The sequence below is a fragment of the Molossus molossus genome, unplaced genomic scaffold, assembly GCF_014108415.1.
Source record: "Molossus molossus isolate mMolMol1 unplaced genomic scaffold, mMolMol1.p scaffold_m16_p_9, whole genome shotgun sequence".
Taxonomy (NCBI): Eukaryota; Metazoa; Chordata; class Mammalia; order Chiroptera; family Molossidae; genus Molossus; species Molossus molossus.
In genome coordinates, this window is record NW_023425403.1 from 52,544,660 (window position 1) to 52,561,333 (window position 16,674).

Below are 16,674 nucleotides of genomic sequence, written 5' to 3' on the forward strand. Positions count from 1 at the left end.
TTAATTTCTCGTCACAGACTCAGGGTAATCATCTGTTATTTCTTATCGGCTTAGTCATAGGTTTTGCTATTCAGTATTTGTATTACGGGTTTTATAAAATAATTCTCCTGTATTTTGTGAAAGTTATTCTCATTTCTAATTTTTTTTTTTAATCCTCACTGGAGGACATTTTTTCATTTTTTATTTATATGGGGGGGGGGGGGGACATCGACATGAAAGGGACACATTGAGTGGCTGCCACCCGCACGACCCAACCAGGGCCAGGGACAAACTGCAACCAAGGTACATGCCCTTAGCAGGAACCAAACCCGGGTCTGTCTGGACCACAGGCAGGGCCAGGGACAAACTGCAACCAAGGTACACGCCCTTAGCAGGAACCAAACCTGGGTCTGTCTGGACCAAGGCTGATGCTCTAACCGCTGAGCCAAACTGGCCAAACTAATTTTTTTAAGTAAGCAAATGGGCAGAGATATTAACAGGTAAATGCCAAACTGGTCATCCAGGGTGGGTTGAATCTCTTGAATGCTGCGCTATCACTAAAGCCCTGCAAAATGGTTTTACTCAACTCTGGCACCTGCATTGGGTTGCCTCCTACATCACCTGTAATGGTTTTATTCACCCAGGTCTTCCTTTGGTATAAATCTACATCTTCCTCGATGCTCTCAGTTGCTTTTTAAATTTTTCTTCCCTCAAGGAATCAGTTTAGACTTGAACTTTAGTGTTCCTGAGACTGTTCAGAAATTGGTGATTATCTGGATTGGTCCTGTTTTTTGTGAGATACTTAAAAATTTAAATTCTGGAGAAATCCCAGATGGCAGTGGAGTAAGTGGACCTTATACTCACCTCCTCTGAGGACCAAATGGAATTGCTAATAAAATGTAGAGCAATCAACCTGAATAACCAACTGAAGACTAGCTGAAGAGAAGTCTTATAACTAAGAATTTACAGAAGAAGCCACATTGAGATTGGTAGGAAGGGCAGAGACACAAAAAGAGCTGGCCCCACTCCCACGAGTGGTGGCTGAAATTCTGGAGGGATAACTCAGATGCCAAGGTTCCCCCTGAAGTGGGATCTTTACCCCAGCCCAGAGCACCAGAGTCAGGAAGAGGTACCCACATAACATCTGGCTCTGAAAATCAGCAGGGATTCTGTCCATCAGGGACAGATAGGAGTCCACTAGAAACATAGGCACCCTTGTCAAGGGCCAATGCACAGTATCTCATTCACAGCCACCCACCCTGTGCTTTGGCAGAGGAAGGTTGAGTAGACTAGACTCACATGAGGAGAGTCTGGGGTTTGTCCCAAAATCTATGGGACACAACAAAAGCAATCCTAAGAGGGAAATTCCTAGCATTGTAGGCCTACCTCAAGAAACAAGAAAAATCTCAATTTAACATTACACTTAAAGGAACTAGAAAAAGAGCAACAAACAAAATCTAAAGCAAGTAGAAGAAAGGACATAAAGATCACAGCAGAAATAAACAAAAGAGAGTCTAAAAAACTACAAAAGATCAGTGAAACCAAGAGCTGGTTTTTGTTTGTTTTTGAAAAGATAAACAAGATTTACAAACCTTTAACCAGACTCATCAAGAAAAAAATGAGGACCCAAATAAATAAAATCAGAAATGAAAGAGGAAAAATAACAACTGACACCACAGATACACAGAGGATTGTAAGAAAATATTATGAACAACTATATGCCAACAGATTGGACAGTCCAGAGGAAATGGATAAACTCTTAGAAACCTATAATCTTTCACAACTGAATCAAAAAGAATCAAAATTTGATTAGATAGATTATAACTGATGAAATTAAAGCAGTAATAAAAAAAACTCCCAACAAACCAAAGTTCTGTGCCTTTACATGTGAATTTCCAAACTTTCAAAGACAAATTAACACCTGTCCTGAAACTGTTCCAAAAAATTTAAGAGGAGGGAAGACTCCCAAGCTGTTTATGAGCCAGCATTATCCTAATTCCAAAGCCAGATAAAGATACTACAAAGAAAGAAAATTATAGGTCAGTATCTCTGATGAACATAGATTCTAAAATCATTAACAAAACATTAGCAAATCAAATCCAGCAAACTTAAAAAAATCATGCATGATGGTCAAGTGGATTTTATTCTGGGGATGCAAGGTTGGTTCAGTATCTATAAATCAATAAATGTGATACACCATATAAACAAAATTAGGGATAAAAATTACATAATCATATCAATAAATGTAGAAAAAGCACTTGATAAAATCCATCACCCATTTATGATAAAAACTCAGCAAAATGGTAATAGAGGAAACATACCTCAATGTAATAAAGGCTATATATGACAAACCCACAGTCAACATCATACTCATTGGGCAAAAATTACAAGTGTTTCCTTTGAGATCAGGAATAAGACAGGGATCTTATTCAACATATTACTGGAAGTCATAGCCACAGCAATCAGACAAGAAGAAGAAATAAAAGGCATCCAATTTGGAAAGGAAGAAGTAAAACTCTCATTATTTGCAGATAACATGATACTGTATATAGTTTATCCTAAAGAGTCCATAAAAAAAATTACTAGAACTGATAAATGAATTCAGCAAAGTAGCAGGATATGAAAACAATATCTAGAAATCAGTTGCATTTTTATACACCAATAGTGAACTATGAGAAAGGGAAACAAAACAATCCATTTACAATTGCATAATACCACACACACACACACACACATACATACATACCTAGGAATAAATTTAACCAAGGATATAAAAGACCTGTACATGGAAAATTATAAGACACTGAAGAAAGACAATTAAGAAGATATAAATTAAGTGGAACCATATACCATGTTCATGGATATGAATAATTAACAAAATTAAAATGTCCAAACTACCCAAAGAAATCTATAGAATCAATGCAATTTCTATCAATATACCAATTGTGTATTTCACAGAACTAGAACAAATATTCTAAAAATTTATATGGAACCACAAAAACCCCAAATAGCCATAGCAATCATGAGAAAGAAGAACAATATTGGATGAATCAGGTTATTTGATATTGAACTATACTGTAAGGCCATAGTAATGAAAACAGCATGATACTTGCATAAAAACATACATATAGATTAATGGAGTAGAACAGAGAGCCCAGAAATACAAACCTTATGGCACTTAATATTTGACAAAGAGTCAAAAACATGTAATGAGGTAAAGACAGTCTATTCAATAAATGGTGTTGGGAAAATTGGACAGATGCTTCCAAATAAATGAAACTAGACCACCTTCTTACACCATACACAAGAATAAACTAACAATGGATTAAAGACTTAAATGTTATACTTGAAACCATAGAAATCCTAGAAGAAAGCAGGCAGTAAAATCTTGGACATTTCTTGTAGTAATATTGTTTCTGATACATCTCCTTGGGCAAGGTTAACAAAAAAAAAAGATAAACAGATGGGAGTCTATTAAGCTAAAAAGTTTTTGCACAGGAAAGGAAACCATCAACAAAAAGAAAAGACAACCCAATGAATGATAGAACATATTTGCCCATGATACATCTGATAAGGGGTTAATATCCAACAATTATAAAGAAATGACAAAACTCAACACCAAAAAGTGGGCAAATGACCTGAATAGACACTTCTCCAAAGAGGACATAGAGATGGCCAATAGACATATTCAAAGATGCTCAACATCACTAATCATCAGAGAAATACAAATTGAAACTACAATGTGATATCTCCTCCCATCTGTCAGAATGGCTATCATCAATAAATCAACAACTGTTGGGGAGGATGTGGAGAAAAGGGAACCCTCATGTACTGTTGGTAATGCAAATCAGTGCAGCCACTGTATAAAATAGTATGGAGTCACTGCAAAAAATTAAAAATGGAACTGCCTTTTGACCCAGTGATTCTGGGAATATATTCAAAGAAACCCAAAACATGAATGCAGAAGAATATATGCACCCCTATGTTCATTGCAGTTTTATTTACAATAGCCATAATTTGGAAGTAGCCCAAGTACCCATCAGTAGATGAGTGGATAAAAAACACGTGGTACATTTACACAATGGAATACTGCTTGTCCATAAAGAGGGAAATCTTTTGTGACAGTGTGGATCTACCTGGAGAGCATTATGCTAAGTGAAATAAGCCAGTTAGAGAAGGACAAGTACTATATGATTTTTAAAAATATGTGGAATCTGATGAACAAAATAAACTAACAAAGAAAATAAAAACAGACCCATAGATACAGAGAACAGACTGCCAACTCTCAAAGGGGAGGGGATGAGGGGACTAGGTGAAAAAGATGAAGGTATTAAGCAAAGGAAAAAAATAATTTGTCTATAGAGACAATAGTATGGGCATTACCAGAGGGAAAGGGGGCGTAATGGGAGGTAGAAGAGGGTAAAGGGATACATGCTGATAGAAGAAGACTTAACTTGAGGCAGTGAACTCACAATACAATATACAGATGATATATCATAGAATTGTACATCTGAAACCTATATAATTTTATTAACCAATGTCTCCCAATACATTCAATACATTTTTTAAAGTCTAAAAGAAAGTAGTAAGCTACAAAAATAAAAAAGATTAAGACTGCTTTTAAAAAGAATATTCTGTAGTTTTTGCTTATGTAAATCTTTGTTCATTAGTCATGTATCCTTTATGCCTATATGTTTATTATTATTATTATTTTGTGTGTTAATCTTCACCTGAGGATCTTTATCCATTGATAAGGGAAGGGGGAGAGGAAGGAAGGGAAGGGGGGAGAGGAAGGAAGGGAAGGGGGGAGAGGAAGGAAGGAAGGGAGGGAGGGAGGGAGGGAGGGAGAGAGAGAGAGAGAGAGAGAGAGAGAGAGAGAGAGACATTGATGTAAGAGAGACACATGAATTGATTACCTCCTGAGGAGCCTCAACTGGGGATCAAACCTGCAACCTAGGCACACGCTCTTGACCAGGAATCGAACCTATGACCCCCTTCTGTGTGGCCTAATGCTCTAACCACTGAACCACACTGGCCAGGTCCCTTTTTGCTCTTTGGATAACCTTGCTAATGACTTATTTTTCTAGACAGCTTTATTGAGAGAAAATTCACACACACCATCCAGTTCATCCATTTAAAATGTACAAGTACATGGCTTTTGGTATATTCACAATATTGTGTATTTATCACCACAGTCAATTATAGAATATTTTCATTACTTCACAAAGGAACTACTTTACCCCCAACCTTCTCTTACCCATCAGCCCTTGGTAACCACTACTTTAGTCTCTGTCTCTATGGAATGGACTTGCTTATTCTGGACATTTCATATAAATGGGATTATACACGATCTGGTCCTTTGTAACTGGCTTCATTTACTTAACATAACGCTTACAAGGTTCATCCATGTTGTAGCATGGTTCACTACTTCATTTAGTTTCATTGCCTAGTCATATTCCATAGTATGAATAATACCACATTTTATTTATTCATTCATTAATTGATGGATGTTTGGATTGTTTCAACTTTTTTGCTATTATCATGCTCTTTGGCTATTAAAATACTGCTATATGAACATTTTTGTAGGCATATGTTTTCACTTCTCTTGGATATATATGCCCAGGAGTGAAATTGCTGATTACATAGTAACTCTATGTAAATGTTTCAGGAACTGTTTTCCAAAGTGACTGGATCATTTTGCACTTGTATTAGCATTGTATGAGGGTTCCAACTTCTCCACATCCTTGACAATGCTTATTATTATCTGTCTTTTTTATTATAATTATATTGATGGATGTCAGGTGGTATCTCATTGTGGTTTTGATTTGTGTTTCTGTGATGGCTAATTATGTGCTTAATTGTTCTTAATTTTCATGTGCTTTTTGGCCATTTCTATATCATCTTTGGAGAAGTGAATATTCATATACTTTGCCGATTTTTAATTGGACTTTTTGTCTGTTTTATTCTAATGCATTATTTTAAAATAATTTTTAATAGGACACATTGTCAATGATCATAATTCTAGGCATTTAGTAGTTGTAAAATAAATACTTATTGAATGAAGGCATATGACACTTGGTACATTTTTTTTTTAAAACTCATCTTTATTGTTGAATGTAGCACAGATGTTTCTGCCTTTTTTTCCCCATTGACCCCCTTCTGCCTAATCCTGCCCCCTCCTGCCTTCCCCACACTATTGTCAGTGTCCATTAGTTATGCATATATGCATAGAAGTTCTTTGGTTTATCTCATCCCGCCCTCCCTGCCCCCATCCCTTTGAGGTTCATTCTAACAACCAGTTTATACTTCTTAATTCCTTCATCTTTTTCACTCATCCCTCCAGCCCCTACACATCCGGCAAGCAACAAAAAGTTCTCTGTATCTATAAGTCTTTTTTTGTTCTGCTTGCTCATTTTGTGGATTCAATTGTTGATAGATATGTATTAATTGGCATTTTATTGTTCACATTTTTGTTCTTTTTCTCCTTCAAGAAGACTCTTCAACATTTCATATAATACTGGTTTGGTGGTGATGAACTCCTTAAGCTTTTTCTTGTTTGGGAAACTCTTGATATGTCCATTGATTCTAAATGATAGCTTTACAGGATAGAGTAATCTTGGTTGTAGGTCATTGCTTTTCATCACCTTGAATATCTAATTGCCACTCCTTGCTGGCTTACAAAGTTTCTTTTGAGAAATCAGCTGACAGTCTTATGGGAGCTCCTTTGTAGGTGACGAACTACTTTCTCTTGCTTCTTTTTGGCATTTTGATGATGATGATATGTCTTGGTGTGGACCTGTTTGAGTTCATCTTGTTTGGGATTCTCTGTACTTCCTGGACTTGTATGTCTGTTTCCCTTCACCAAGTTAGGGAAGTTTTCTGTCATTATTGTTTCAAATAGGTTTTCAATTTCTTGTTCTCTCTCTTCTCCTTCTGGCACTCCTATGATGCAAATGTTGGCATACTTGAAGTTGCCCTAGAGGCTCCTTACACTCCTCATTTTTTTTGAATTTTTTTTTTTCTTTTTGCTGTTCTGATTGGGTGTTTTTTTGCTTCCTTATATTCCAAATTGATGGTTTGCTTCTTGGCTTTACATATTCTACTATTGATTCCCTGTAAATTATTCTTTATTTCAGTTAGTGCATCCTTCATTTCTGACTGGTCCTTTTTTATGTTGTTGATGTTCTCACTAAGTTCCTTGAGGTCTCCTTAAGTTCCTTGGAGGTCTCCTTAAGTTCCTTGAAGGTCTCACTAAGTTCCTTGAATGTTTCACCAAGTTCCTTGAGCAACTTTATAACCAGTGTTTTGAAATCTGCATCTGATTGATTGCTGATCTCCATTTTGTTTAATTCTTTTCCTGGAGTTTTGTTCTTTTCTTTTCTTTCTTTTTTTTTTTTTTATCCTCACCCGAGGATATTTTTCCATTTTTTGTACAGATAGAGTGGGAGGGAGAGAGAGGAAGGGAGAGAGAGAGAGAAACATCGACGTGAAGGTACACATCGAGTGGCTGCCACCCGCACGATCAACCAGGGCCGGCGACAAACTGCAACCGAAGTACGTGCCCTTAGCGGGAACCGAACCCGGGTCTCTCCGGACCGCAGGCTGACACTCTAACCGCTGAGCCAAACTGGCCAGGGCTGTTCTTTTCTTTTATTTGGGACATGTTTCTTTGTCTTCTCATTGTGTTGCTTCCCTATGATTGCTTCTCTGTGTTTGGTAGAGTTGCTATTTACCCTAGGCTTTGTGGGGTGGCTTATTATTGCAGATGTCCTGTAGGATCCAGTGGCACAGCCTCCCTGATCACCCCACCTGGATCCTCGAGGTGCACCCCATAGTGTGGACTATACACACTTCTATTGTAATTGAGTCTTGATTGCTGTTGGCACATCAATGGGAGGGATTTACTCACGCTGAGCAGCTGCAAGGACTGGCTTGGCCTACTGACTACTAGTCTTTGATTACCTTGGAGGATCAGCTGTGTAGGGGCCCACCACACAGAACAAGACTTACTTTATCAGGGTTCTGGTACCCACTGAGTCCACTCATTGAGTGTGTCACTTGTGGAGGTGGTTCGGTGGTGGTATTTCAATGTGGTCTGAAGCTGTCCACTGGGTGTGCTGGCTTTGGGGACAGGCCAGCCACTGCCTGTGTTCTATCTGGGGCCACCCAGCATAAGCTACAAAGTGATCTGCAGATAGCTGCTTCTTGTGCTGGGCTTGGAGATACCCAGGAAAAACCAAGTTGTGAACCCAGGCTGGTTGCTTCTAGTGCCAGGCCTGGGCCACTTAACGAGAGGTATGGGGCTGTCTGAGACCAGATGCTGCTTGTTTGAGAGATTTTAGGAAACTCTGAAGCAGTACCCAAGACAGGCCAATCCTGTGGTAAAGCCCTTGGAAACAGCTTGGGTGGGCCCGAAAGTTGGGTGGAGCCGGGCCTCGGGAAATCACCAGGGCAGGGCAAACCCTGATCCAGGTTGCTGCAGTCCCAGATACGGCAGCTGTTTGCCGCCTCAGGGAAGGGCTCGCCAAAGGAACATCAGTTTCCGCTAGCATGTCTGTCCAGGAGAAAGCTGTGTCTCCAGCCCTTGTCCCAAGACCAAACAGCTCAGTACTTCCCTGTATGTCTCTGGCGCCCCTCAAGCTAGCTCTCCTCTGAGCTTAGAGGGGGCAAGTCTGAGTAAGTCCATGTGCGGGCCCTTTAAGAGGAACTGCCTGGGGCTCCCGCAGCTGCAGCCTCCCTCTGACTCAGTTCCCCCTGGTTTTTCCAGCCAGAAGTGATGGGGATTCTCTTCCTGGCACTGGAACCCTGAGGTGGGCACCTGGTGTGGGACAAGGACCCCTCATTCCTCAGGAAGGACCTTCCCAGCCGAGGTGTCCTTATAATTTTTATCTGCCACACGTGGGTGTGGGACCAGCCCTTCCGGGCCTCCGCCCCTCCTACTAGTCTCGATGTGGCTGCTTCTTTAATTTTGGAGTTGTAGGCCTTCCATTCAGCTCGATTTCTGGTGGTTCTGAATGATGGTTGTGTTGCAATTTTGTTGTGATTTTGATGTGGTTGTGGGAGGAGGCGATATCGCGTTTACCTGCACCGCCATCTTGACTGGAAGTCTGAAACTTGGTACATTTTATAGGGCTCTTTGTAGTGTCTGGTGGATTGTTGACCTTTATTTATCCTCCCTCTTTTCCTAGGAGTCCATTTTGCAGCTCTCAAGTTTTTGTAGAATGCTGTAAACCATTGTCACAGTTTTTCAAGAAACAGAAAGAGTTGTCATTTCCTCCTCCTACTAGAACTTTTATAGTTGCATTCAATGCCTAACATTGCAGAAGCAGAAAGGGCAAGTGATTCCGGAAATGGTGAGTGCAAATCTGAGAGAAAGTCTCCTGAAGAGAACCTACAAGATGCTGTACAATCTTTCTGCACACATGCCTCAGGAGCACCCTTGGCCCCCAAAAGAGATGGTCATTATCCATGGAGCTGTCCAGTAACCCATACTCGAGAGAAAATTTATGCCATCTGTTCAGACTACGCCTTTCTCAACCAGGCAACCTCAATCTATAAAACTTCAAATCCGTCCCGCTCTTCTTGCCTCCCTGATAATACCTCTTTATCTGCTGGAAATAATTCATCAAGATACATTGGCATCCCAACTAGTACATCAGAAATCATCTACAATGAAGAAAATAGCTTGGAAAACTTATCCAATAGCCTGGGCAAGCTACCTCTCGCATGGGAAATTGATAAATCTGAATTTGATGGGATGACCACAAATTTGAAACACAAATCAGGTAAGGAAGGAGCCATAAAGTTCACATGTGAAAATAATAGGAAAACAATGTGTCTTGTTTAAACTTGATATTAAACATGTTTTTCTTTTATAATACTGAATAGGGAACATTGCTATCATTGCAGTTAAAAGATAACCTCGGACATGGGACATTTGGTTCATTAATGTGTTGCCATTGGAAACTTCAAACATTACCCTTGCATTTTGAGAGCTTTGAAAAATCTAGGCTGCTGTAGAATACAAGTATCACAGATAAATATATGTTGACTTAGAAATGGTTAATGAGGTGGTTAGGATAACATACTACTATTTTATAGTTTTGCAGGGAAATGAATTCATATTTTGCTATTAAATATCTAGTCTTCTCTTCTGCCATATAACATTAAGACTTTTTTTGTTATACTTTTTTGAGTACCCCACAAGGTCTCCAGGTACCACTGCTCTTTTTTTTGTTCTTTCTTTGGGTTTACTTTGGTCATTCTCTAACTTCCTGTTTCAAGAATTTTCTACTGTAAGCACTTAATGTTCTCAATTCTTTCTAAGTCCTGTTTTAGCTGTAGTCAACACATTTTGATATTCTTTATTATTTAATTTGAAGTGTTTTCTAATTTCCTTTATGATTTCTTCTTTGATACATGCATTATTTAGAAGTATGCTTTGTAATTTCTAGATATTTTGGGGATTTTCTAAATATTGTTGTCTAATTCAGTTCCACTGTGAACAGAGAACATTTTATCAGCCTTTTTTTTTTTTATCCTCACCCAAAGATATTTTTGCATTTATCTTCAGATAGAGCGGGAGGAAGAGAGGGAGGAAAAGAAGGAGAGAAACATCGATGTGAGAGAGACACATTGAGTGGTTGCCACCCACACGACCCCAACCAGGGCCGGGGACTAACTGCAACCACGGTACATGCCTTTAGCGAGAACCGAACCCAGGTCTCTCTGGTCCACGGGCTGACGCTCTAACTGCTGAGCCAAACAGACCAGGGCTATCTCAGTCTTTTAAAATTTACTGGGATTTGTTTTATAACTAAGCATATGGTCTATGTTAGTGAATGCACATGTGCTTGAAAAGAAGGTGCATTCTATAGGTGTTGGGTGTAGTGCTCTACAAATATTTCAAAGTGTTTGAAAATGTTTCTCTCATGTTCTGTGTTTCAACTTAATTTTAGTCTTATTCTATCAGTTGCTGACGATGGAGTGTTAAAAATCTCCAACTATGATCGTGGAGTTGTCTCTTCTCAATTTAATTCTGTTGATTTTTGTTATCATATCATACAATCTGAAGCTCTATTATTAAGTACTCACATGTTTATGATTTTTATTTCTTCTTGATTAATTGACCTTCTTATCATTATGAAATGTTCCTCATTATTTATGTCAATATTTCTTGTTCTGAAAGCTATTTTGATTGATATTTATATAGCTCAGTGATTTTCAGTGTACCGTGACACACTGGTGTGCTGCAAGAATTTTTAAAACATATAGAACCTGACTATTTAGTCAGTAGCACTGACCTCTCTTACTTTAGATAGTCAAATAAAAATATGACAACAGCCAACACAACAGTAGCCATCTGGTGTGAATGAATCAAAATTATATCTAATTTTTTTGTCAGATCAGCAAAAAATATATTTTTTGGTGTGCCACAAAATTTTAGTAATTAGTGTATTGTATGTGTGCCATGAAATGACAAATATTGAAAATCATTGATATAATTAATGTAGTTTCCTTTATACTAGTTTTTGCAGGGTACGTGTTTTTCCATTCATTTATTTTCAACCTGTGTCTTTTTATATTTAAAGTACATGTCTTAAGGATAGCTAAGTATATTCAGTGAATTGTTTATTTCAGATATTATTTGTTTTAGTTCTACAATTTACAGTTTCAAATAGTTTCTGTTTCCTATCTTGGATATGATATCTTTTCATTCATTACTAGAGCATTTTATCTATCTCATAAAGCATAATTATAATACCCACTTTAAAATCCTTATCTGCCAATTTTAAAGTCTGAGTCATCTCACCGTTGCTTCTTTTCCTTAAGAAAGTGTCACATTTTTTAGTTTCTTCACATGTTTAGTAATTTTGGATTGTGTCCTAAATATTGTGAATGTTATCTTATGGTGACTTTAGATTCAGATACATTCCTCCAAAGAGTGTTTTTTTAAAAATAATTAATTAACTTATTTAGCAGCTGTTAATTTGGTTGGGCCCAATCAACTCTGTTTCTTGAGGACATCTTAAATCTCAGTTCAATTCTTTTAGCCTTAGCTGTGCTGTTTGGGGTTTGCTCTGTGCATGCATGGTTCAGGGATCAGGTTAGGATTGGGCCAAATTTATACCCAGAATTTAGATCTCCCCTTACCTGGCTCTCTTCTTCCTGGGGCCACCCTACCTCACTGTTTAGTGACTGTGATTGTTCAAAACTCTGTCTTGTGGTTCTTCAGGTCAAAAAGATGGTGTGCATTCTATTTTTATTCACTCTTCTTATACCTTTCTCTAAAAGTCAGTGTGGTGAATAGAGGCATGTATATAATATGTATATATATTTGGTCCTGGGGCTCTATGGGTGTGTTATGGACAGGGTGAGGTATGGAAGAAGGAAGATGGCAGTGACTGGGGACAATGGGCAAAGGTTATCGGAGTTGATGAGATGTGGGAGACAGGGTCTTCAGGTGTCACTTTTTTTTTTTTTTTTATCCTCACCCGAGGACATTTTTCCATTTTTTGTTCAGATAGAGCGGGAGGGAGAGAGAGGAAGAGAGAGAGAGAGAGAAACATCGATGTGAAAGGGACACATCGAGTGACTGCCACCCTCACGACCAACCAGGGCCGGGGACAAACAGCAACCGAGGTACGTGCCCTTAGCGGGAACCGAACCCGGGTCTCTCTGGACCGCAGGCCAACGCTCCAACCGCTGAGCCAAACCGGCCAGGGCAGGTGTCGCTCTTTTATGTTCCCCTCTCACCTTAGCTTCCACTTTGACAGAGCTTTCTTCTTTAAATTGAATGGAGGCTTGTTTTGGGACCAGTTCTGTGTGGGGTAGTGAGAGATGTTATAAAGGATGCTCATTTGGAATATATATCCTTATTTATCCTCAGGGTCTTATAGGAGTAAGCTCAGAACAGAGAATAACAGAGGGCAGGCTTAGGTAAGCATTAAGGGAAAGTGTGTGGGTACAGACCACTGCTGAAGTCATAGATTACCATGCCTCATTGGCCTCTAAAATTCTAAGTGGCTGGAAAAACTTCTTAGGGAATGCATTATCGGGCAGTTAAGACATCTCAAGAAATGGTGGAAAGTAGGTTTTCCATGTTCTGTATCTCTAAGATTTATTTATTATTACAGAAAATTTGTCATAATGAGATTACTTGTCTTTTTTGTTTTTTTAATACATTTTTTTTCTTTATTGATATTACAGAGAGAGAGGGAGAAAGTGGGAGAGATAGATAGAAACATTGATGAAAGAGAACATCGATTGGCCACCTCCTGCATGCCCCCACCACTGGGGATCAGGCCCACAACCTGGACATGTGCCCTGACTGGGAATCGAACTGGCAACCTCTTGGTGCGAGGGTTGATGCTCAACCACTGAGCCACACCAGCCAGGCTACTTCTCATTTTTTTAAGCTTGTTAACCAGTGGTTGTTTAGCTCTGTGAGAAATTTTATGTTCTCTGAAGACTTAGGAAGAATAACTAGAAGGAAGGGGGAAAAACTTGTTTCTGGATATTATAGTGTTTTTTATTATGACATTTTAGAGAAATTTCTGTATAACAATAGTTTCTGAGTTCCAGCTGGTTTGGGGTATTAAAGGATTTCATTGTACAGAATCTTTTAAAAAATATGTTTTTATTGATGTTTTTAGAAAGATAGAAACATTGATTTGAAAGAGAAACGTCAATCCTGCATGCCCCCTACTGAGGATGGAGCCCGCAACCTGGGCATGTGCCCTGATAGGGAATCCAGCCAGGATCTCTCAGTCCATGGGATGATGCTCAATCCACTGAGCCACACCAGCTGGGTGTACAGCATCTTAAATGAATAAAACGGATCCTTTTCCATGTTTGTGTTCTGGGCATATATCTATAATTTATGTTTCATAACTGATGAGTAACTCATAAAAATAAAAATAGCTTTTATTTAACTTTTATAACAGATTTAATTATTTCACTTAAATATAATGTGTGTGACATTATTAACATATTTGAGCATAGCTATCTGAAGTGTTAATGGTATTTTAATGAAATGAGGCTTGGATGTTATTAAAATTTTAATTTATATAATTTTTTGACTGAACAATCCATTAGCATGGATCAGAAATAAAAAGCATAAAAATTAAACGCTATATAGTCTAACTCTCATTTTTATCTTTTTTCTAGATCCCAATCCTTCTCCCCCCATGGGTAACCACTTCCACTTTATTTGTCTTATGTGTCTTTTGGTGAGAGAGAGAGAGAGAGAGAGAGAGAGAGAGAGAGAGAGAGAGGACATACATGAACACAGAAAAGAGGCTTTGTCTTCCATTCTAGTTCCTGGTGTTAAAGTTGCATTTAAAAAAAATCCTCACCCAAGGATATTTTTCCATTGATTTTTAGATAGAGTGAGAGGGAGAGAGGGAGAGAGAAAGAAAGAAACATCAATGTAAGAGAGACATATTGATTCGTTGCCTCCCTGACGACCTTGACAAACCTGCAACCACGGTATGTGCCCTTGACCCTGAATCGAACCCTTGACCCTTCGGTCCTAAGGCTGATGCTCTAACTGCTGAGACACACCAGCCAGGGCTAAAGTCACATTTTGATAATGCACATATGTGAATCATTTAAAATCCATTTTGTAGGCTCTGTAGGCCTGGAGATATTTTTAAACATCACATCATTGCATTAGTGGATCTAATGTTTTTATTTTTAACAGAGTTACATTAATGTGGTTTTATTGTTTTATAGAAAGGATTCATTTTCTGGAAAGTGGTCTAGTTAAATGTTTTTCTGTTGGTAATTTGATTTTCTAAATTAAAGATTTTGTGATTGATTCTTTTACTAGCAAAGTGACCAGCTTAGGAATTGGAATATACAAATCTGACAGGAAATAATGTTCCTGGTTGTTTAAATTTGTTTTTATTTTCTCTCTTTAAGATAGGAGAGTATTTTTTTGAAGATACATTTATTTCTTCTGTATGTTTACAAATGTCATTTTTAGAACTAGTGGCAGTTACTTTTTAATTTTGTTCCATAATTAATATCATTGTCCTGGCAGTTTACTCCCTCTTAAGCATTTTGCTTATTTCCTACTGTTATATTCTAGGCAATGGAAAGAAACAAATTTCCAAGAAAAAAACTTCAGATAAAAAAGGAAGACATCAAAGGGAGGGGCCTCCGTATTCTCCTCTTGAAGATATTAAGCAGCGGAAAGTATTAGACCTCAGACGATGGTAATATCTAAAAGCTGTGTTTTTCTTCCTTAACCACAACACCATTGTTATACCTAATAAAATTAACAATATTTCCTTAGTATATGATTTCTGGGCTAAACTTAGATTTTCCAGGTTGTTCTGAAAATGTCTTCACACCTGGTTGTTCAATGTGGGACCCAACTATGAACCATATCTTGTGTTTGCTTGTTGTGGCCCATATGTCTCTCTTAATCTAGAACCGTCTCCATCTCTCTCTGCCCTATGTTGATTCTAGGATATTGACTTACTGAAGACACTTGGCCAGATAGCTTGTAGAATGTCCTATCTTCTGGATTTGTCTAAATTATTTATATCTGACCTCAATATTTCCTGAAAACAGGAAGTTAGATGTAAAAATGAATACTGTCTAAGTGATCGTGTGTCCCTCATGTTGTATCACATCAGGAGGTGCATAGTATCTGGTCATCCGGTATCAAAGATTCTAAGGGTGATTACTGGATTTAGGAGGTGACAGCCTTAGCCCATGTTGTCAAGTCACTCTTTCCTCTCTGCAACCATCAAGTAATCAGTGGGGTGACAGTGGCAATGGGCTAATATCCTATTCCTACCAAATTTTCACCTAGTGGTTTTAGCCAAATCCATTGACAATCCTTGCCTGAATCCTTGTTGTAAAATGGTGATATCTCAGAATTCTACTATTTTTTTCTGCCTTTATTAGCTGGCATTCTTCTAATAATAAGAGCTTTCCTTTGTCAACTAGGGCTGTTTGGATACCTTAAAATACAGTTCCTGGTCTAAAGAAAAACAGGTTTATTTCATGATAGCTGTAAAATTGCTAATGTCTGACTTGAGGTTTTTAAAACTCTTTTACATTTTTTCACTTAATAAATATTGGACCCTTAACTATGAACTGCAACTACAGAGATATGGAAAACATTGTCTTTCTTCTCTTACCGTTTAAAATCTAATTGAGAAGAGGGGACAAAGCAGAAAATGTAAAATTTATTTTTTGTTAAATATACCAGATGATGGGTATAAATAAAGAAACAACTTGAGCCCTGGCTGGTTTGGCTCAGCGGTTAGAGCATTGGCCTGAGGACCAAAGAGTTGTGGGTTCAATTCCAGTCAAGGGCACGTACTTTGGTTGCTGTTCATCCCCGGCCCTGGTTAGGGTTGTGCCGGGAGACAACAAGTTGATGTGTCTCTCTCACATTGATGTTTCTCTCTTTTTCTCTCTCTCCTATCTCTCCCTCCCTCCCACTCTATCTGAAGATAAGTAGAAAAATATCCTCAGGTGAGGATTTAAAAAAAAACAACAAGAAAAAACTTGAGAGGAAGTAATGAACTCGAGAATGCTTCACTGAAGAGTTGGGGCTAAAGAGAAAAAATCTGAGGGGATAGACGGTCTAAGGTCTTTGGATGAATGTAAGAAAGTGTCTGGCATGTTGGTAATGAAGGGTAAACCAGCTTGTCTGGAGTGAGGCTCAGAGAA

At 38.3% G+C, this 16,674-nt stretch overlaps 1 protein-coding gene across 1 annotated transcript in view; it reads left to right on the forward strand.

Annotated features, from left to right (window-relative positions):
- Positions 1–9,167: 9,167 nt before the first annotated feature.
- Positions 9,168–16,674, forward strand: part of LOC118622255 (DNA repair protein complementing XP-G cells) — a 56,410-nt gene continuing 48,903 nt past the window's right edge. Inside the window, exons 1-2 of the mRNA XM_036249617.1 lie at positions 9,168–9,764; positions 15,074–15,200. Coding sequence (XP_036105510.1) covers positions 9,287–9,764; positions 15,074–15,200 — 605 coding nt within the window. The 5' untranslated portion in view covers positions 9,168–9,286. The remainder of the gene's footprint in view (positions 9,765–15,073; positions 15,201–16,674) is intronic.